This window comes from Ictidomys tridecemlineatus, chromosome 1 (assembly GCF_052094955.1).
Source record: "Ictidomys tridecemlineatus isolate mIctTri1 chromosome 1, mIctTri1.hap1, whole genome shotgun sequence".
Taxonomy (NCBI): Eukaryota; Metazoa; Chordata; class Mammalia; order Rodentia; family Sciuridae; genus Ictidomys; species Ictidomys tridecemlineatus.
In genome coordinates, this window is record NC_135477.1 from 53,380,861 (window position 1) to 53,403,294 (window position 22,434).

Genomic DNA, 22,434 nt, shown 5'->3' on the forward strand with positions numbered 1-22,434 from the left:
AGTGATGGAGAATATAGGCAATTGATTATGCTGCAATGTGGCAAGCTCTATAGCAGAGGATGGCACCAAAGAGGAGGGTGTTTCATAATTGGCACAGATAGGGCAAGTCTTCATAAAGGAAGGACTGCTTAAGTGAGTATTGAAAAATGAGAATCATTTTGAATGATTGAAGAGGCAATATGAACATGTAAGGCAATGGGGTGAGTATTGGGGTTGTATACCTACAATCCCAGCAACTTGGGAGGCTGAGGCAGGAAGATTTTAAATTCAAGGCCAGCCTTAGCAACTTAAAGGGATGTGGTTGCTGGGGCTGTAGCTCATTAGTAGAGCACTTGTGGGTTCAATCCCCAGGAACTTCTCCCAAAGATATTTTTTAAAAATGTAGGGAGATGAGAAAGAGTGTACTTGATAATCCATGAAACACGGATAATTTGTGATTTGGGGAATGTGGTCAGGGATAAGGTTGTAGAGGAGGATAAAGACTTGATTATGAAGGACTTTGAATGCTGATGATAAAGATTTTAAAGAACTATGATCAAATCAGCATTTAAGAAAGATCACCTCAGTGACTGGGAGGTGAACCCAAGAGTCAAGACTATAGGTAGTTCATGGGCTGGGGCAGAAATTCAGGGTTGAATTAATGACAACCTGAACTGAGACCACGGCAGGAGAGATGAGGGTTGAAATAATTAAAATCCAAAAGCAAAAGCATACATTGTCTTCATATATTATTGATATAAATAAAAAGTTGTTTATTAATTTAAAGGATCTAAATATGCAAGTGCAGTAGACAATATGGAAGCTCTATGCAATATTTTGAGATTTTCTTTTATATCCCCCTGAACATTTTGTTATTCTATGGAGACAGAGGAATTGAAAAACCTAGAGAAAGCATTCTAGGATTTCAAAGTACAGATGATGACTATCAAGATAACAAGACATTTGGAAAGAGTAGTTGGGAAGAGATCCTGAGTAAAAATGAGTTACAAAACCCCAAGATTCACTGAGTAAAATTATTTTGACCTCTATATGTGTTCAACACACTTTGGAGTAAACTTGGTATATACTATACAATATACTTGAAAAAATACCAGAATGATGTTCAATGTTATGTTAGCAGTATGCATCTCTTGGGTGGTATTTTTATTGTTATTTTCTTCTTTATACTTTATTAAGTTGTTAACAATAAGCATTAATATCTTTAAATAAAAGCTATTTTAATGTTTGAAAATGGGAATTCCCTGAACTAAGCAAATTTAAATTTAAAACAGAAGAATTTTATACCAAATAAGAGAAACCATTTTACCCAGTCTATTGGTAACTGAGTGAGAAAAGGATGATAGGATGTTTCACACTTACTATAGATTAATTTCAGTATGTAATTAAATTATCTGACTTGCAATACTTTTAAAAAATGTTTCAAACTAAGAATAATTCTAACAGGTACAATTCCACAAGATTTTAAAAAATATATAGTTTTTAGACATTGATGGACCTGTATTTTATATGTGGCACTGAGAATCGAACACAATGCCTTAACACATGCTAGGTAGTTAAGGGCTCTACCAATGAGCACAACCCCAGCCCAACCATAGGACTTTTATTTTATTGTGAACACCTGTCAGACTTGTGAATGGGAGCAATTTGAAAGCTACTGTTTAGAATTTAGCTTGCTGGGTAATACTTTCTTTTAAAGGTTGAACAGATGAAGTTGTGTGTTGTTTGTTAAAAGGAAACTGTACACGATACTTCAATTTACTTCTTAAGATTCCATGTTTACAAAGAGTAATGTTTCTTGTTTGGCTTCATATATATTTACATACACACACACACACACACATACATATTTTAAAAACATCTTGGATTATGTAGTGTTTTTCTTGGGCAAACATTTCTGTCATTTTTAATATGGTTAAACTGTATTTAGTCAACATGGAGGTGGCAACTATAATTTATCTTCTAGGAACATTCTGTCCTTCTAGTGACTACTGCTCAATTGTTCCTTCAGGCTATCTTACAGCAAGATTATAAGAACACATTTTAAAAAGTCTAATAAAAACTGTCCATAAAAATGTCAGTGCTTTATTTATTTCTGGATACCAGCTATTAGGACAAAAAAGCACAAGTAACAGTAAACATATTTTTCCAAAAAAAAGCATAAGTAACAATAAACATTTTTTTAAAAAATTGCATTTAATATGCATAAAAATATCTGTATGCTAAAGGCAACTAACAGTTGGCTCTATAAACATAGAATGCATAGTTAACAAGAAAAATTCTGGGGGATGGGACTAAAAAGTTTTTCTATTTCTTTGCTTTTATGGTCCTTTGTTTTGCTTTCATAAAATTTTCAATGCTTAACTAAGAATTTGAATGTGTCAATTCTATTTATAAAAAAGTGATGATCAAATAAGATGCTTAGCAAGGCTGTTTCCTTTATAACATTATTTTGAAAGTTATTAATAAAGGATTCAATAGATGAAGGTATACATGCTCTGCTAATTTCTGTTAAAAAAAAAAAAAGCAATACTGGGGCTGGGGATGTGGCTCAGTGGTAAAGCACTTGCCTGGTATGCAGGAGTGCCTGGGTTCCATCTCCAACACTGGAGAAAGGGAAAAAAGCAATATTATTAATTTTACAAAGACTTGTAGTTACAATTAATTTCATTCCTGATCTTATTTGATGGCAGGGAGGCATGCCATTTAAAAAATATACATTAAAAATAAAGGGAGCTGGGGGCTGGGGATGTGGCTCAAGCGATAGCGCTCTTGCCTGGCATGCGCAGGGTGCTGGGTTCGATCCTCAGCACCACATAAAAATAAAGATGTTATGTCCACTGAAAACTAAAAAAATTAATAAATAAAAATTAAAAAAATTAAAGGGAGCTGATAATTTAGCTTTGTGGTGGAATGCTTGCCTAGCATTCAAGAGGCTTTGGGTTTGATCCTCAGCACTTGGAAAAAAAGGAAGAATAAAAAATGAAAATATACATAAACATTCTTCCCAGACTGTATATATCTGACAGCTAATTAGAACTTTCCCACTTCAACTATCTTTTTGGTTCTGGGGTTTGATCCCAGGGCACATACACATAATCACTGAGGTATACTTCCACCAGCCTCCAACCTCAAATATCTTTTTTGAAAGGTCTCATGACTTTTATGAAAGTGTGACTGATTAGCTCTAAAATTTGAGATTCCTCTTTATTATTACCATCTTAATTTTTTTTAAAAGAAAACACATACATTTAAAAGATTCACAGTAGGCGCAGTGGTGCATGCTTGTTGTCCTAGTGTCTCAATTGGTTGAGGCAGGAGGATTGCCAGTTTGAGGCCAACCTCAGCAATTTAATGAGCCCCTGTCTCAAAATAAAAAAGGCAGGGGCTGTAACTCAGTGATAAAGTGCCCCTGGATTCAATATCAAATACCCAAATAAATAAATGGATTCATATAAGTATGGATCCCACACTTAATATTCTATTACTTTAGTAATACTCAGTATTAATTAGAACTCATAGAATCCTCATGATTACTGTGAGATAGTTAATTTGAAAGCATAGTTTTTTCATGCAGTTTTATTCTTTACTGCCATCAAAAACAAAGTAGTTTGAGAACATTTTCTGATGAGAAAGAGTAGTAACTAGAGCAATCGCATTACGATTTCAAATGCATGAATACATCCCCACATACTGGTCAAGGTCCACATTACATGTGATTTTTCAAGTTTATGTCTGTTTTAATGTCATTTCAATTCCTGTAATTAGAGGATGGAAAACAAACACAAGTAATCACAGAGTAATAAAAAGAGAGCATTTAAACATATTTCTAATATTCAAAATTGAAAGATACTATTGTTTTATACTGAGACACTGAGAAGGAAACTGAAGCCAGAAAATAAATTTGGAGTGACAAAGGAGGTTGGGATGATTGTGAGAGTGAAAATTGAGAAGGATTCCTACAGTTAATGCTCAGAATTATTCTTTATGTTTAGATTAAGTGACATTTCATAGCATATAATATAATCAATACAATTCTTTTGCTTGCATATATTAAAATAAAGGCCCATGTATTCCATTCTGCTTTCTTATTTATGTGGCAGGAGAGTTATTTCTCCTGTTTCATTTATTCCTGGGACTGGCCCATACCCATCTAGCGTAATAGTAAAAATATTTTTTATTTTTTTGTTGTAGATGGACAGAATACTTTTATTTTTTTTATGTGGTGCTTTTGAGGATTGAACCCAGTGCCTCACACATGCTAGGCAAGAACTCTGCTACTGAACTACAACCCCAGCCCCTAAAAAGATTTTTTATTGATAAAATTCAGAAGAAAGATGAAAAAAGAAACTGCTATGGGCAGAATTATATCCCCCATAGAACTCATATGCTAAAATCCTATCCCCCAGTACCTTGGAAAGTGACTATAGTTGGAGATAGATCATTTAAAGAAGCAATTAAGGCAAAATGAGGTCACAAGAATAGGCCATAATCCAATATGACTGATGACTTTATAAGGAAAAAGACAGGGTTAGGACACAGAGAACACACAGACCAAAGGAAGATCTCTTGAACACACAGTGAGGAGGTGGCCATTTACAAGCCTAGGGTAGAGACCTTTAGAAAAAAATCAAACTGACTAACATCTTGATCTTGGACTTATGGCCTCCAGAACCATGAGGAAATAAATCACTTTATTTAAGTTGCCCCTCTGTGGTATTTTGTTACGGCTGCCATAGCAAATTAAAACAGAAACACACTGTTGATTTTTTTAAACTTAAAGACAAAACAGAACATTTGGTTGGACACAGTAGCATATGTAATTCTGGTAATTCCACAGGCTGAAGCAGGAGTATTGTAAGTTTGAGACCAGTAGGACAATTTAGCAAGACCTTGTCTCAAAATTAAAAATAAAAGGCATGGGGTGTGTGTGTGTGGTTCGGTGGTAGAAGGTCCCTAGGTTCAATCCCCAGTACCAGAAAATAACAACAACAAAAAACAAAACACTTGATTTTTCCTAGTCAAAACTTATCTATAAATACCACTACTATTCATCAATTGCACAAGTCAAAAAGTTACCATATTACAACCTTGTTGATCTTATCCCAAAAATGTGTTCTGAATCTACCATCTTCATATCCATTATTACCATCTTAGTCTCCACCATTATTATCTCCCATTTGGATTTTTGCAAAAGCCTTCTAAATAACTTCTTCCATTTTCACTCCTCTAATTCAGCAATCCTGTCCTGTTCAACATCAGAAGTTATCTGTTCTCTTAGCATATACACTAACTATCCTGCTTGGAATAGAACTCTTGGGCATGCCTACTTGTTCCATCCTATTTCCAAGCATATTTAGTATACCTGTGTTTGACCTCCACTAATTTTCTCAGTTCCTAGAAAATGTCAAGTTCTTTTCTGCCTCAAGGGCTTCATTTGTTCCTCTTACCCACAGGGTTTTCTCATCTCTTCATAGTGCTTGATCCTTCTTTCCTTATTTTCATATTTAATGGCAACTCCTCCACTGAGACCTTTACTGCCCATCCTATTTTAAGGATTCAGTATTCTCATTTCTACTCTCTTTTCTTTGTATTACAACTTACAATATACTTTTACTTACCCACCTGATTTATTTTGTCTGTCTCTACTAGAATCGGAGAGCAGCACAGCTTAAGTGCTCAGTAAAAACTTGTTGAATGAATCTGGTGAAACATTTGCCTTGTGTATGTTTTAGGCTGATGCCATAATGCTAGAAAAAAAGCCAAGAAAAAAGATAACCTTGGAATTTTAAAGACAGAATGAAAAGAAGGAAACTCTCCAGATTACAGGGACTTATTGAGGGACCAAACAAGATATGGCTGAACAATTCCTTAATTGAATAGACCTAAACTTGGAAAGCAGGAATGGATAAAAGTGACTAGAGGAGGCTTTCCAGTTGCACACTCAAGATGGAACCTGTGATGTGACAATTGGTGACAAGTTCTTTTGTATGCTTAACAAATGTCCAAAATTCCAGACTAAAAAGATTATCTACAGGCAGAAGATACATAGATAATGTTGGTCTTCCACTCATCTGAAGAGATTTTCAAAATATATTTATCCCATAGGTCACCAGAAGGTAGGTGAGAGTCACATTAAGGTTACAGAAAATTAGGAAAATGGAAGAACAGATATGATTTCTTTTTTTTAATGCTTTTTAGTTGTTGATAGACCTTTATTTACTTATTTATATGTAGTGTGAGGCACCCAGTGCCTCACACATGCTAGCAAGTGGTCTCTACTGCTGAGCTACAACTCCAGTTCCCAGATATGACTTCTTGACAAAGGATTGTAGTGGGTTGAATAGTGTTCCTCTCCAAATTCATGTCCACTTGGAAATTCAGAATATGACTTTATTTTGAAATGCTTTTGCAGATTTTTCTTTGCAAATTATGGCTTTAAAGATGAAATTAAGTTATAGATCTAAATTAGGCAGACCCTAAATCCAAAGACTGGTGTCCTTATAAGGGAAAGGAGAGGCAGATCATAGAAACACAGGGAAGACGCCTGTATGAAACTGGAAGTTGTAGTTATACTGCCCAAGGCAAAGGATGCCATAGCCACCAAAACCTAGAAGGATCAAGGAAAGATTTTTTTTCTAAAGCCCTTGGAGGATATATGGCACTACTGATATCTTGATTTTCAACATCTGGACTTAAGAACTGTGAGAAATATTTCTATTGTTATAAGTGACCCAATTTGTGAGAGCAGCCCTAGGAAGTTAAACACAAAAATCAAAAGAAAATCAAGGAGTAATTTAATTTTTGTGCCATTTATTTGTTCCATTCCTTCAGTGGTACAAATGAACCCAAATTTGCAATCTTAGATACTTAGCCCTTAAATGTTTGCTGTTTCTCAAACTATGTTTATCAAAACAGAACTTCTAACCCACTCTAGGGGACCAAATAATTTGGTATGTAATTGATAAAATGGAGATCCTCCAAGCATTAATATTTTAAAAGTTTCATAAAAAATGAATAGCTTGACTTAAACCATATATAAACATGGATATATATTTTGCAGATGAAAGGAATATTTGATTAGCTAAAATTTCTACATTGAATTTTAGGTGAATATAATAATTATGTACTTCTACATTTTGAACCTATTTTGTTTTGGAAGCAAATAATATTTCTCTTACCAATGACATTTCATTTTATATCCAGGACTGAACCCAGTGGACTGAACTCATTTTTTCACTAAGCTACATCCCCATTTTTTACATTTTTATTCTTTGAGACAGAATTTAAGTTGCTGAGGGTCTTCCTAAACTGCTGAGGTTGGCTTCTAACTTAAATCTTCCTGCCTCAGTCTCCTGAGTCTCTGGGATTATAGGCCATTGTGCTTAGCTATCATTGCAATTTTAAAACCATAAGATTAATATTGTTTATAGAAATTTGGAAAATAGAGAAAAAAACCTGCTCCAATCTCCAATGTAATGATTTCTACTATTTTAGCACATTTCTTTTTCTTTCTTTCTTTTTTTTTTTTTTTGTGGTATTGGGGATTGGATTGATGGGTATTCTATCACTGATACACCCCTAGTCACTTCTCTTTTCTTTTCTTTTTTTTTTTTTGGTATTGGGGATTGAACCCAGGAGCATTTTACCTTTGAGACAGGATCTTTCTAAATTGCTTAGGGCCTCACTAAATTGCTGATGCTGGCCATGAATTTACAATCTTCCAGTCTTAGCCACCAGTCATGGGGTTACATGCCTATCACCTGCTCAGCCCTAGACCTGCCCCTGTACTCCCTTGCAGGCCTCAGTTTGTTTTTGTTTTTTACCAGTCTTTAAATTGCCAGGCTGTCTTCAAATTTGCAGTCCTCCTGCCTCAGCCCTCCAAGTGGTTGAGATTAAAGGCATATGCCACTGTGACTGGGTTCTTTTGCATTTTTTTTTTTTTTAAAAAAACATGGCTACAAGTAGGACATATAATTTTGTAGCCTCATTAAAAAATTGAATCATATACATTTTGTATTTAAAATCACAATTTTATCAGCCACATATCAAAATTTGCTTATTCAGTTCCCTAATATTGTAATTCAGGTTGCTTTTCACTTTTGCTATTTGAAATAATGCTACAATAAAAATCTTATTCATATTTTTGTTTGCTGCCTCTTTGTTTTTATCTCCTAATAGAATTGAGAGGGTGTCATATACTTGATGCTCAATAAAATTTTGTTAAATGCATCTTCTATTTTGTTAGGCTGGAACTCAGAAGTGATATAATACAGGTAAACAGTTTACTTGTGCAATATCTCACAATAAATATTGTTATTATCATGAAAAATATTAAGGAAACATTTTTGGCTCTTAAAATATACTGTCAAATATATTTACTTATTAAAAGAATTGTGATAATTTACAATGCTATCAGCACCATTAATTAATTCACTATTTCTCTTTCTTTTGTTGTTGTTGTTACCAGAGAATTGAACCCAGGGGTGCTTTATTACTGAGCCACATCCTCAACCCTTTTTATTTTTTGAGATAAGCTCTAAGTTGCTTAAAGCCCCATTAAGTACTTAAAGAGGGTCTAGGGCTGAGCAGGTGATGCACATGTAAATTGCTGAGACTGGCCTTGAATTTATAATCCTCCTGCCTCAGCTTCCTGAGCCACTGGGATAACAGGTATGGACCACCATGCCTGGCTAATTCAACATTTCTTGAGTACATACTGTAGTCCAGGAACAGTTCAAGATACTTAAGGACAGAGCCCTGAACAAAATAGACAAAATTCCTGCATTTATGGAATTTTCAGTATAGTGTAGGAGACAAAGTTATACATCTATTTACATAATATATAGAATATAATGTATGAATTAAATGCAATTGCTCATGTATTTCTTATTTATCTATATGTTACAACTAATAAACGTAATGTTGTACAGTTATGTGTTATATAATAAAATGTCATATGACTAAGAAGGAAAATAAAGCAGGATAAGGTAACACGGAACAAGAAAGTGATTTTCTTGTGCAGATTGATCAGGAAAGTTTGTGAGTAGAGACCTGAATGAAGTGAGACAAGATATAGCAGGAACAGTATGGGTGGATGGAAAGGAACAAGAACAGTGAGACAAGAATAAATAACTCAACGATCTCTCAACCATCTGAACATTATCTTTTTAACTTGAAAATGGTCTGTAAAAAAATCACTGTACTCATTAAAAAAAAAAAAAAGAAACGAAACTCCTATACTCTTGTTCTAATTTTTTCCCCCTGGTACTATGGAATGCATTTCCCAATATTTTCTTACCACTTCTAGTTTGGGAGAGACTACTAGTAATGGTAAAAGCTAGCATTTACAAGATTCTTGACATGTACAAGGCACTACATGTGATTTTATTATTGTCTTTTGCACTATTGGGAATTGTACCCAGCTACATTCTACTACTGAGTATCCACGGACCTTTTGATTTTTTGAGACAAGGTTTCACTAAATTGCCCAGGCTGTCCTTAAACTTGCTATCCTCCTGCCTAAGCTTCCCAAGTAACTGGGATTATAAGTGGGGCCATTGAGCCTATCATTTTATCTTATTAAATTCGCACAACAATCCACTTAGATACGTACTATTAACATAGGAATTATGACTAAGTAATTTTCTGAAATGCAGAATGTAAGTAAATGTGTTTGGGAGCTAGAAGGATAGAAGTCTGAAGTGAGCTGTAAGGTTTAGGCTCTGAATCCAGATAAACCAACACTAGCTATAGTCCCAGCTATTCTGGAGGTGGAAGCTGGACAATCTCAAGTTTGAAACCTGACTGGGTAACACAGGCAATAGTGAGACTGAAAAAAAAGTCCCACAAGAAAAGAGGCTGTTAAGATAAGAATAAAGTATGTTTTGTGGGTAGTCCCTCCATTCCTAATGTTGAAATTACACTTTGTTTGCTAAGCATCTTTTTTTATACTTATTTTTGTAACATACTGTTATCAGTTAAATTGGTTCCTCCACAAGTTTAACCTAACCTCAGGGACCTGTGAGTGTGCCTTTATTGGGAAACAAGGTCTTTGTAGACGCAATCAAGTTATAAGCTCATAATAGATTATAGGGTGGATCCTATCCAATAGCCGGTATCCTTATAGAAAGAGGGATATTGGGACTCAGAGGCACAGAGGAAATACCAAGAGAAGATGGAGGCAGGATTAAAGTGATGCTTCCACAAATACTCTCAAGAAAACTAGAAGAGGCATGGGAAAACTTTTCTACCTGAACCTCCAAGAGGGAACCACCCAGCTGTCACTTTTTGTTCTTCTGATCTCCAGAACTGTGAGACAATAAATACTGCTGTTTTAATATACTGATTTGTGGTAATTTGTTATAGCAGCCCCAGGACACCAACACATATTTAAACATATTCTAATATAGACACTTCGAAGTTTGAAATATATTTCTCAGTAAAAGATATACAGCCTTGTGGATTCCTTCTAGGTTCTCAACATTCACTCTAAAGTCACAAGTCTTGGTAAATCTTAACTTCAAAATGCCTTGTTGCAAGTTCTCCAGTTTTAAAAGCGATTGTAGCCACTCCCCTGGTTATCCTTTGTTCGAAAGGCCTGTGTATCCTTGAGCATACATCCCTCATTAATCATTTAAACTTGAGGCACAGGAATGATTTGCATGAGATTTTGTTGTTCTTCCTCCTTTCAAGACTGACGCTGATCAGATTACCAGTTACCAGGTTTCCTCAACTATTTCCTCCTAAGGATAAAAGAAAGTTGATAGCAGTATTAATGGTTTCTCAGGAAGAGAGTTTGCCATTTTTCTTGATTATTATCGGCTTACCTTTTCTCCCCCACTCAGGTCTCGCTATGTTGGCCAGACCGATTTCCAACTGGACTCAAAGAATCTTCCTGCCTCAGCCTCCTGAGTGCGGGATTGGCTCTACATATACATATACAAGGCACTTGTACAGGTGCAGGCCACCATATCTGGTTCTGAACAAATCCTTTTTTCTTGCTGTCCACTCCATAGGACCTTTTTATGTTGTGAGTAAATGGACTCGGTTTTGGTAACAAGATGGTGTTAACACTGGCCGGTGAAATCCAGCCTTTTAGAAGCAGGAACTCTAGCTATATGCCTATTTACTTTTCTGACTGAGCTCTCCCAGGGAGAACTCAAAAAGTCTGAGCCAACGCTATATCAGGAACCTGAATTGGTGGTGTTGACATTTAACGCGACAAGCTTCAGCCATTGCTATCAATATATCTCCCATCTTCAGATTAGCTCTAATTGAGTCTAGATCCGTCCGCCTTTATATAAAATGCAACCCCAGTTTGGGGTTGCATCCGATTATTCAAAATCTCCTTAGGGAAGGGGAAAGGCAGAATAAAACAACGAAAATTCTAACGTGAAGCAGAAAGACTAAATTTTTTAGTCTTTTTTTTTTTTCATAAAATGGCCCTTGTGCACGCAGAGCGTAAATAAAAACACATACACCTTCTCTTATCTAATTCACAAACTCCAGCTTCTGTATTTGGCGCTTTTCCCATTAGTCAAAGGAACGCAAAGCTGCCCACCGCGCAGGCGCATGTGTATCCTAGAAGGGTTCTGGCGCAGGCGCGCGTGCCGGGAAGTGGGCGGGCTCGCGCGCGTGCTCCGCGGTTCACTTCCGGCAGGCCCCTCCCCCTCCCCCGCGTAGCCACCTCCTCCTCTCCCTTCTCCTTTCTGGCCTCTCCCTCAACTCTCCACCCCTTACGCTCTCCTCCCTGCTCGCTTTCAGTTCTTCCCCTCCCGCTCCATCCGGGTCGCTGACGGCTGTCTCCGGACTGGACAGTGGTGGCGGCTGCTTTTCTCTGAGGAACCTGGTAAAGTTTCACAGGGACCTGACCGGGGAGCAGCGGAGCAGCGGCCCGAAGCCGGAGGAGCCTTGGTGATCGCCGCCACTGGCTGAAGGAGGGTCCCAGGAGCTGGAGACGTGCTTTAGCAGCCGCGCAGTCTCGCTATTTGGGGAGGGGCCGTCCTCGGTCGCCTTGGGCTTTCCCTGCCCTGAGGGGTCGGGTGAGTCGTTGCCCGGGTGGGTTCGGGGGGCGTGTGGTGGCGTTAGGGAGGGGGCAGGCTGGGCTGCGCGGATACAGGCCGGCATGGCGAAGGGCGCTTTCTCAGCGCTTCCTGGGGGTGAGGGGCGGGGGGTGAGGGAAGGGTCGGTGCACCTTGGCCCTGGGGCTGGAATGTCGCACCTCCCTGGGGAAGACCTCCTTTGGGTTGAGGCCGCCGGGTGCCCAGACTGGTCTACTGGCCTCTGCGTCTGGGAAGCTGCGGTAGTTGACTGGTCGGTCCGCGAGGTTGGGAGTGTGCATACGATTTCCCTTCCCCGACCCGCGTGAGCTGGTGTAGGTGCCTGTTGAGGGAAAGGATGGGAGTAAACTGCTTCTCATTCTCCTACCTGTTGCTGGAGAGAGAACGCTTTTCCCGTATCCCTTTAGGACTTTTAAGAGAAAAGAGTGGCTAAATCTAGTCGCGCTGAAATCGAGGATATTTTCCTTTCCTCTTCTTAAAACAAACGGGGCGGGGGGGGGGGGAAATACGGGAAGACAGTGCAGAACTCTCGGTAACTGTAGAGTTCTGATGCCCCAAAAGAATGAAATCAAACTTCTTTTAACGGATGGGTTATGGAATGGGACACCTTCGGCACTTGCTAGCCGTAATGTGGAAAAATTGGGTTTTGAAACTTTGAAGTTTTGGTGTAAGAACTGTAGGTGATTACAACAGGAATAATGTAGTAGTACCGGTATTATTTAATAACGTAGTGCATTTGAAAATCTGTGCAGGTTTAGACTTAGTAGACTATTTGTTATTTATTTCTTTGCAAGCGAAGAAATATTCAGTCAATGTACTGGAAAGTTCTACAGATTTCGCCACCAAACTATCAGTGTCCCAGCCCCCATTTCTATTCTTGAAAAATCAGCAGTCCTGCTGGGGTGACTTTACAATTTTTTTCCCCCGTCTCCAAATAGTTGTCCCAGAGGTACACATACACATAGACGTGGATTGCCCAGGGAGAATTTTTGAGTCAACTGCCGCTCCTAATAGAAAATGTTGAATTTTTGGGGAGGTCTTGATATTGAAATTGTGTATTTATTATAATCACATTAGTTTAGTGTTTAATTTGCAGTGAGGTTGGAATGTTAGTATTTTGACTAAGATCTCTGGAGGTGATTGTTTTAAAGTTAGGGCTTAATAGAATTCTAATTTTTTGTATGGCCTATTAGTATGAATAATTGAAAGTCATTTGAATTATCGGAAAGTTAAATTTTTCCATTATTGGTTTTATTTCTTTTACAGAAAAGAACTTCAGTTTTCTGTTGATGTGGAGGTAGGTGTTGTATTATTTAATTATGCTATGATTTGAGGAAGATTGCAAGGTTATGCTTCTGCAGTTGGCTGTATGCTTGACTTTGGAGGGGCATTAGAAAGACGTCTTATTTCCTGCTCTTATTGAAATTATTTAAAGTAAAAACAAATAACTGATTACTTTCATCCACAGTTATTTTCATAAGTTTAATCTATCACAAGGCAACAGAAAGCCAAAACTAGTTAGTGTTTTAAATTTTGCAAAGAGTCATAGAAAGTGACAATTTTCCCAAAGCATTTTTGTATGGTGCATTTAAAAGTAAAACAACTAATTGGTTTTAGAAGCTAAATGATACTTATGTAGCATAGTTTAAAATGTCTAGTGTTTACTGTATAGTGATTATTGTAGCCTATCACTTGATTAAAGAGCAGTTATATATCTTGTTTCCTTTTGAAGTCATGTTAACTTTTTTCTGTCTCCTCAGACATAGGGTACCTCCAACTTCCCAGTGTTTCAGAAGTGAGTTTTGTATTGAAACTGGAAGACCAAAATAATTACAAGCATGTTGTGCTGGGGAAATGCATCCTTTGGACAACTAGGTTTGGGTGGAATTGATGAAGAAATTGTATTAGAGCCCAGAAAAAGTGACTTTTTTGTAAATAAAAAGGTCCGGGATGTAGGATGTGGACTCAGACATACTGTATTTGTTCTGGATGATGGAACTGTGTATACGTGTGGATGTAATGATCTAGGACAGCTAGGCCATGAAAAATCCAGAAAAAAACCAGGTAAGTGGAAACATTTTCATTTTCTATTTCTAATAATTATTTTTAAGTTTGAAGTATTGTATTTCTGTAGTCTTAAATCTATATTCTTTATCAAACTTTAAAAGCAAAGCAGGAGTTAATTATATCCTTGACATTTGCTTGCTTCTTTTTGGTTTCTTTTTTTACTGTTATTATAAACCCTTATAGTATGGTGTGTAAAAAGTGAAATAGAGAAAACCAGCCTGCAGAGTATCTACATCTTCTTTGGTATAAAGGTATATAGAACTCTTTAATAAGCTCAGTCTCCCTTAACAGATTTTAATTTTGTAATTTATTTTGATGTTTTTGTATATCTGGGGGGGGGGAACCCCATAAGATAATTTTATTTGGTTTAATCAGAAATATCATTTTTACTACCATAATTAGCTACTTTCAAGTATCAATGCTGTCTATGATGGTTTCATGAATATGAGGTATTCTGAGTTTTCAGTAGCTGATCAAGCAGAATTTAAAATAATTTTTTTTAAGAAAATGAGAAATTTGAGGAATTTGGTAACATTTCATGTTCTGTTTTCCTGGATATCTTAAATATTTCCATATTTAGGAATATTACTATGTTTTACTTTTGATTATAACAAAAGTTACTATCTTAAGGTGGTAAATGTGGGTAAGAATGCAACTATATTGACTTGGTTCTATTTTCTATGGCAGTTATTTTTTATAAGTTCACTTTTTAAGTGGTTTCTGTTGTTAGTTACTTTTGATAATACAGTTATCAAAAGTTAATACAGATATAATATATTCAGGCACCTTTCAGCTTTCATATCATCTTAACACCATGCCAAACTTCAATCTTCCGATAATGAAAATTGTAAATAATGTAGTTTTTTATCCTTTGTTGTGAGGGCTTAATCTCTCTTGTCTCTTCTGCTTTAATTTATAATTTAGTTTTAATGAATGATAATGGTACTCAATGTAGTTGGTTTAATTATTGTAGAACTCAAGGTAAATGGCAAGTTCCTTTTATCTCACTAAGAATATTTCATGGAATCTTACCAGATTTTCGTATTTTCAGGCATTGAGGTGTCACTTGGTAGAAATGAATGAATGGTACTTTCCGATAATGGCTTTGATTTTTATCTGTGCAGTAGAGGCAAATGGGCCCTTTACTTTTTTTGTTTAGCTTTGGAATGTTGCCTCAGATTGAAATTTTCATGGTATTGGGACTTCTGCTGTTCTTTGTATTTACCATGCTCCATAGAAATAACTGAACTTTGCATATCTATAATTTTGGAAAGAATGGAGGGCAAGTAGAAAATACAAAGCCAGCACATAAAAATTGTCAATACAGTTACTGCAGTTTTCTAAGATTAAGAAGATTTAATGTTATTAAACACTTGTTCTGCGTCCAGGACAAGGATAGACACTGTATGCATAGCATGATGATAATGCCTGAAATAGCTTCTAACTTTGTAGGTGAGATTCTGAGAAACTTAACTAGCCACTTCTTTGTGGTCTTACTGACACTGTATTGATTGCATCGTGACATCTATATCATCCTATATTTTCATCCTGAAGAATTATGTGATAATATGAAGTTAGGAGTATGGATTTCCTTAACTTAGGAAACCTCTTTAGGATTACCTCATTGTTGTCCAGGGTATGTACCACAGTCTGGAATAGAAACATGATAAAATGAGCTTTTTCTTTCAGAAATTGAGCCTGGGTTGGGAGTTAAAAGCAAACATAAATGAAACAACTGGATAGAATTAAAATTTTAAATGATGTGCTGAATACTTTCAGTTCAGGAAATTTAAATAATGAGAAATGTCACTGTGGGATAGAATTAAAATAAGATTTCAGGGTGAAAATGAGGGCTTAAGTTTAATATTGTCAACAATAGCTGAAAAATAAGTCTGGTATGATGGTGCATGTGCATGCCTATAATCTCAGTGGCTGGGGGAGGGAGGCATGAGGAACAAAAGTTTGAGGCCAGCCTCAGCAAGAGGCCCTAAGCAACTTGGTGAGACCCTGTCTCAGTAAAAAAATAAAAAGGTTGGGGATGTGGCTCAGAGGTTAAGCACCCCTGGATTCATTCAATCCTGGGCACATCCCACCCCCGAAAAAAAATAAAAGTCTGGAGCTGAAATTGCTTAGTTTTATACAGGGAGGATTCTGATCCTGAAGAAAGTCTTTTATTATTAGAAGTCCTGGTTCAGTGATGATATATTGAAGGGAGGGTTCAGAGGTAGGAAAAAGTGAAAGTTCAAGGACAGTTGATTGTGATAGGGATTTCATTTTTTAACCTCAGTCTTGGTTTAAGCTGCTTTAGTAGTAAATTTTAATGTTTTTAACTAAATTACGTTTGAAATAATTCTTAAATTCTGTAAATGTGCCCCTTTCCTAATCCTTTTTTAAATTTATGAGTTCAAGGAATGGATTAGAAGATAAGAAGTTGTTGGATCTTACTGGATTTTAAAGTCTTCTAGTAATTGAACAATCTGGTTGTATTTCTAGGATCATGTAGTAAGTAAGCATGGTTCATTTCATCAGAGCTTTAAATTTGTCAGAGAAATCAGAAAGAATGGAACTAAGAATTATTTCTAACATAGTTTGACTTTATAAACGTATCCTATAACTAATAAGGAGTGAAGGAGAAAGAGTAAACCTCATTAATGATAAGTTATTCTTGAGTCACAATAATTTACTAGAGTACTTGGCCTTATAGTTTAGTAAGTAGATTTGGCCTGTGGTCTGTTAGGAGAGTGTTTCCATTCTGGACATTTTCTGATCCACATAGAAAAGTTTAACTGATTTATTATACTAAGAATGTAGATTAAGTTCACATTCATCTCATTTCTCTTGTACGTGTATTCCCCTTGCTATGACCACTAGTTTTTTCTGAATTACTTACAGAGAGAGACTTTCTGTTTTATTTACATGTATTTTTCCTGTGTAAGAACTTTTTTTGGGGAGGTGGGGAGTGTTAGGGCCTATATTCAGAACTTTCTAATTAATCTTTTTAAGCTAGTGTCTCAATTTCCTTTTCCTTTTTAATTTTTTTTTTTTTTTTTTTTTTAGTACTGTCTAAATTTCTTCTTTTTTTGTACTGGGAATTGAACCTAGGGACATTCTACCACTGAGCTATATCCTCATTTTATTTTTTATTTTGAGACAGAGTCTTCTAAGGTGTTGAGAGTCTACTAGATGCCAAAGTTGTCCTCGAATTTGTGATTTTGTGATCCTTTTATCTCAGGTTCCCAAGTCTCTGGGATTACATGCATGAGCCACTGTGCATCTTGGTTTCTTTATCTTTTTCTTTTGGGGATTGAACACTGGTACTTTACCAGTGAGCTACATTCCTAGCCCTTTTTATTTTGTGATGGATCTTAGTAAATTGCCCAGGCTGGCCTCAAACTTAACAATCTTTCTGCCATTCTCCTGCCTCAGCCTCCCAAATCCCTGTGATTGTAGGTGTGTGCCCCCATGCCCTGCTGTGCCCCTCAATTTCTTAATTCATAACAAGTAAAAAATTTAACTTTCAGCAAGCTATATAAGTCCATTTAAATGAATTGTTTTTATACTTTCTTCCAAATTCACTTCTGAAAATTTTAAGAAAATTTGTAGGAAGTATACTTAACAAGTTTCTTTATGGAGTATATATCTAGTCATAGCTATAACTTGGTGACCATGGTCCTAAATGTTTCGTACGTCTATTTCCATTTATTTCATTTTAGAAGTGATATTAAACTTTTATGACCATAATTTGTAAATGCTGTGTCATAATTCTATTTCAGTAGCTTTTTGTGCTTTGCAGAGTTCTTTCAGATGGTTTATCTCATTTAATCCTCTCAATAGTCTTTTAGGTAGTGCAAGTGTTGTGTTGCTCATTTTACAGAAGAGGAAACTGAAGTTAAAAAAAATTGAGACTAACAACAGGGTTACTAGACTAGCAGACATTAAGACACCACTCTAAATCCTGTAGTTTTACTTTTAACCACAAAGATTTTATCCTGCCGTAGTGAAAAGGTAGAATATTTGTTCACCTAGGAAGAAAATAGTTGTCATTGATATTTTAAAGTAATTCTGAAGGTAGGAAAAAAATTTTTTTAATTACTATTTTGCAACTAAGGTTATACAATTAAGACACCATGTTCTATTACCCCTTGTTGCATAAATTCAAGTCATTTTAAGAACCACATAAGATTGAGAGTTGTTTTCAAGATGTAATATCGTGCCATCACAAACTAAAAATCCAAGTATGTAGTTTATTCTTGGATGGAAGACTAACTTGATTAGCGAAGCCAGCAGTAGGTAAAGTTTTGAATAATGTGATAAAATTAATTTATGGTTTATACTTAGCATTTATAAAAGATAAAAGATAATGAATATTGATTCTGTTTCCTATATTACTGTAACAGTAATTTCTGTTGATCAGTTCAGTAATTAAATCTCACAGCAGTAATAACTTACTTTCTGCCTTCATTTTCTGTTCTGTTCTTTCTATTCACAAAACAAAAATCTGCAAATCAACTGTTCTATAAAATACAGTTGAAATTTAAAAAATATAAGTATGGGAAATTATTTACTGGAGAGTGGGTTAAAAAATATCAAATATTTCTTACTGAACCAAAGTATATAAAACCAAAGAAATTCATTATGTTTTATAACTTATAAATTTCACAATATCTTCTAAGGAAGAGAAAGGTGTAGGTGATATGATGACTTGAAAAAAAGTAATTACTGGGGTCAGGACTGCAGGCTTGCTTTGGACACTTGAGAAACATTAGTAGGCAAGAATCTGTCAAGTGTAGGGAAGAAAAACCCATAATGCAAACAGATACTACTGTTAGAGAGATGTATAATAATACTTTACTTTGTGTAGGACCCTACATCTGAGGAATTTCAAGAGCATTACACAATAATTCATGGTTCCTTTCAAAATGCTTGTGACACAATTTGCAAGAATTATCCTCATCTTAGGGGATAAATTTACGGAGAAATGGCAGCACAAGTTGGTAAGTAACTTGTCGAATAGCAGGTGACTGGTGAACAGCTGTAAATTGAGTCTGAAAGTTAAACCTACCAGTCCTCCTACCTTATTCTAAATTATACTTATGTTTAGAGTTATTTGAGGCAGATCAAATATTAATGCACAGGTTGTTTTCCTTGCCATTTTGCTTGATGGCCTATCAAAATAAATTGTTGAGATGATAGCATTATGGTCATAACTCTGTGTGGTATGAGGAATACTGAATTTTGGTGCTGAGAATCAAACCCAGGGCTTCTTGCACATGAAGTAGGTACTCTACCAATGAGCTACATCCCACAGCCCAAGAATATTTAGATAAAACATAAACTTACTGTGGTAACATCTAGTCTTTTCTCATTTCTCTTATGTGCCTATTTCCCTTTGTTGTCTTAACTGCTACGCTGTTAAAGCTTTTTGTCCAAGGTCTATAGAAATTGCTGTGCAGGATTGATTTGGTGGCTGACATTGGAACTTGGATTTGTCATTTATGTTGTATCAAGGCTATCATGTATATACATTTATTTGTCTTTGGGATATATTGATTTGGTGATGCTTTATGAAACTCAAACCAAACAAAAAATAGTAATAACAGTAGATGCCTGATCTGAGCAGATTTTAACAACTGGCAGCTTCTTTAGATGGTTTTCTCTTTGTGTTTTTGTAGGATTGGATGTGAATCACTTTCCTTAATAACAGGAATATCATAGATTTCTGTTTCAGGGTTTAGGCAGTTATCAAGGATTCTTGTTGGAAGGGACAGCCTAGGTGGTCCAGTGTCCATCATCTTAGGAGGTTCTTAGCATTCCATGTCCTTAGTATGTTATATGAATGTATTGCTGTTAAGTTCATTCTCACAAACCCCATTTATTTTTAAAATTACTTTGTTTTTTTAAACTATAAAACATATTAGTACTTGGATGACATATTAAAAAACTTACAGAGGACATGTACTCAATGAACTCATAGATTAAAATTGTGTTAGTAAAATGGATAGTGTTTATGAAGAAGCCACATAATGAGCCCATGGCTTATTTCATTTCTGCTTCTCTGGGCTTGTTTTTCATGTTGATGGAATTAGAAAGCAGTAATTTTAAAATATTAATGAATTATGACAGTTTTTTTATGTGCATTAAAGGCTATACTGTATAATCAATGTACAAAAATTTATTCAAGTTACTATAGGCAAAAGAAATTTCTATCATTCTTTAAACCGTATATTATATATATGTGTGTGTGTATATGTGTGTGTGTGTGTGTGTGTGTATATATACACACACAATTTTTTTTTAAAATCTGCGTATACTCTTTTGTCTCTTTAGCACAGTAGGATTTCAGTTTAGCCTTCCTTGATGGTGAGGAAAATATTCTGGAAGCCTTTAGTAATGTTTTCCATAAATTAATTGGAAATGTCCTAATTATTTTTATTTTTAAATTTTTTTGCAATGCTAGAGATTGAACCATAAGGACTTAAGCTTGCTAGGCAAGTGCTCTACATGTGTGCTGCATCTCCAGTTCTACTTTCTTATTAATATCAAGTTTAGCCTCATTTTATTCCTTTGCTCTAGGTGTCATTATTCTGAAATACACATTTTTAGGTTTTTTTAAAATAATTTTTTGTTTTTATTATAAAAGTATAACATGTTCTTCTTGCCTAGTATACCCTGGGTTGGTTCCTTAGTACCACAATCAAGTCAAAACAAAACAAAACAAAAATAGTTCATGTTTGTGATAGAAAAATTGGAAAACATTTGAATATAAAAATTGACCCTAATGCCATCATGCATAGATAATAAAATTTTGGGACCTTTTCTGTACTCATGTTTCTGATTATAGTCTGAGAGTGTGTAATTCTAATGCAACTTTTTTTAAATAAAAAGTATTTTTTCAATTTTCAAATATCATTGAGGGATATTGTGAATGATCATTTAACATTTCATTACTTGGATATACCAAAAATTTGGGTTTCTTTAATTTATTTTCAAATTTTTGTTATAAGTAATGCTGCCATGAATGTATATATTAATTTAGTGTTTATTTGCATCTGTTTATTTCTTTGGGAAAAAAGTCTTAATTTTAGCTAGTCTAGAAGAAACAATAACTGAATTTAATTTAATGTATGTATGTGTTGCTAGGGATTGAATCCCAGGGTCTTATGCATGCTAGCTAAGTGTTCTGTCACTGAGTTACTTCCTTGGCCCTGTTTGAGATAGGTGTTGCTAAATTGTCCAAGCTGGTCTTGAATTTGCGATTTTTCTGCCTCAGTCTCATTGCTGGGCTTATATATGTGCATTACCATGCCCCTTAACATGCCAGGCATGGTGGCACATACCTGTAGTCTCAGTGACTTGGAAGGCTCAAATAGGAGGATTTCAAGTTCAGGCCAGTCTGGGCCACATAGTGAGAACCTGTCTTAAAATAAGCAGGGTTGGGGATGTATGTAGTACCTCAGGTTCAATACTCAGTACAGGGTGAGGGGAGGAAGGTAAAAAAGACAAAATTGAGATCAGATTATAGAATTAAATTTAGGAGCTTGAATTTAATTTGGTTAATATCCACACAGATAGTTGGTCATTGGAATTAATATGGGTTACAAAAGGAAGGATTAGAAAGGAGAGAATTTGGGGTAAAGAAATTAGGCTGTGATAGTAGTCCTTCAAAACAAAAAAGGAGCAAGTGAATGGAGGAGAGATTTGGGAAGCAGAAAGAATGGACAGATTTTGATTTAAAAGTGAGTAGTAAGATGGGTGATGTGGTTCACGCCTTTAATCTCCTGACTTGGGAGGTTTGAACTGTGCTTCAAAGCCAGCTTCAGCAGTTTTAGCAAGCCCCTAAGTAACTTAATGAGACCCTGTTTCAAAATAAAATATAAAAAGGCTGGGATGTGGCTCAGTGGCTAAATGCCCCTGGGTTCGATCCTTGCTATAAAAAGAAAAGGAAAAAAGAATAGTAAGTGTTAAGAACCAGATATGATTCCAGGTGTAATCATTAATAAAAATGAGAATCCAGGAAGAGAAGAAATATGAACTAGTTTTATTTTAGGAGGGGAGAGAAGATTCTGGTGACTAAATTTTGTTGTAAATTTGGTAGCAATATTCAGTAGGTAGTAAGGAATTTAGTACCATATGTGGGGAGAATATTAGGGCTAAAGGCACAAAATATTTCATTTCCAGTTTTGCTTTTTAAGTTTGGAGTAGGCTAACAATTCCAGTTGTAGGTTTCTCTCCTTGATCCAGTGTATCACGTCACTAATAATCCATTAACAATATTTAATTTTGCGCTTTTGAGAAGCTGTTTAAAATG

The 22,434-nt window shown here is 35.7% G+C and overlaps 1 protein-coding gene and 1 long non-coding RNA gene across 8 annotated transcripts in view; one reads left to right on the plus strand and one right to left on the minus strand.

The window, feature by feature from the left end:
* Window positions 1-6,790: 6,790 nt before the first annotated feature.
* Window positions 6,791-11,694, minus strand: LOC120885562 (uncharacterized). The gene is made up of 2 exons (XR_005728234.2): window positions 10,827-11,694; window positions 6,791-10,742 (listed from the first exon to the last, which is right to left on the minus strand). It is a non-coding gene; the product is annotated as an uncharacterized LOC120885562 (long non-coding RNA).
* Window positions 11,695-11,900: 206 nt separating this feature from the next.
* Window positions 11,901-22,434, plus strand: part of Herc4 (HECT and RLD domain containing E3 ubiquitin protein ligase 4) — a 120,406-nt gene continuing 109,872 nt past the window's right edge. For 5 of the 7 annotated variants that reach the window (XR_013435738.1, XR_002484048.3, XM_005325979.4 and 2 more), the window contains exons 1-3: window positions 11,901-12,041; window positions 13,326-13,356; window positions 13,820-14,123. Coding sequence is in view for 5 of the 7 variants with exons in the window: in XM_005325979.4 (XP_005326036.1) it covers window positions 13,898-14,123 (226 nt within the window). In the remaining 2 variants the exon portion in view is untranslated. Of the gene's footprint in view, window positions 12,058-13,325; window positions 13,357-13,819; window positions 14,124-18,987; window positions 19,121-22,434 lie in introns of those variants that run through there. The other 2 variants (XM_013358893.4, XM_021726793.3) reach the window with 2 other exon arrangements.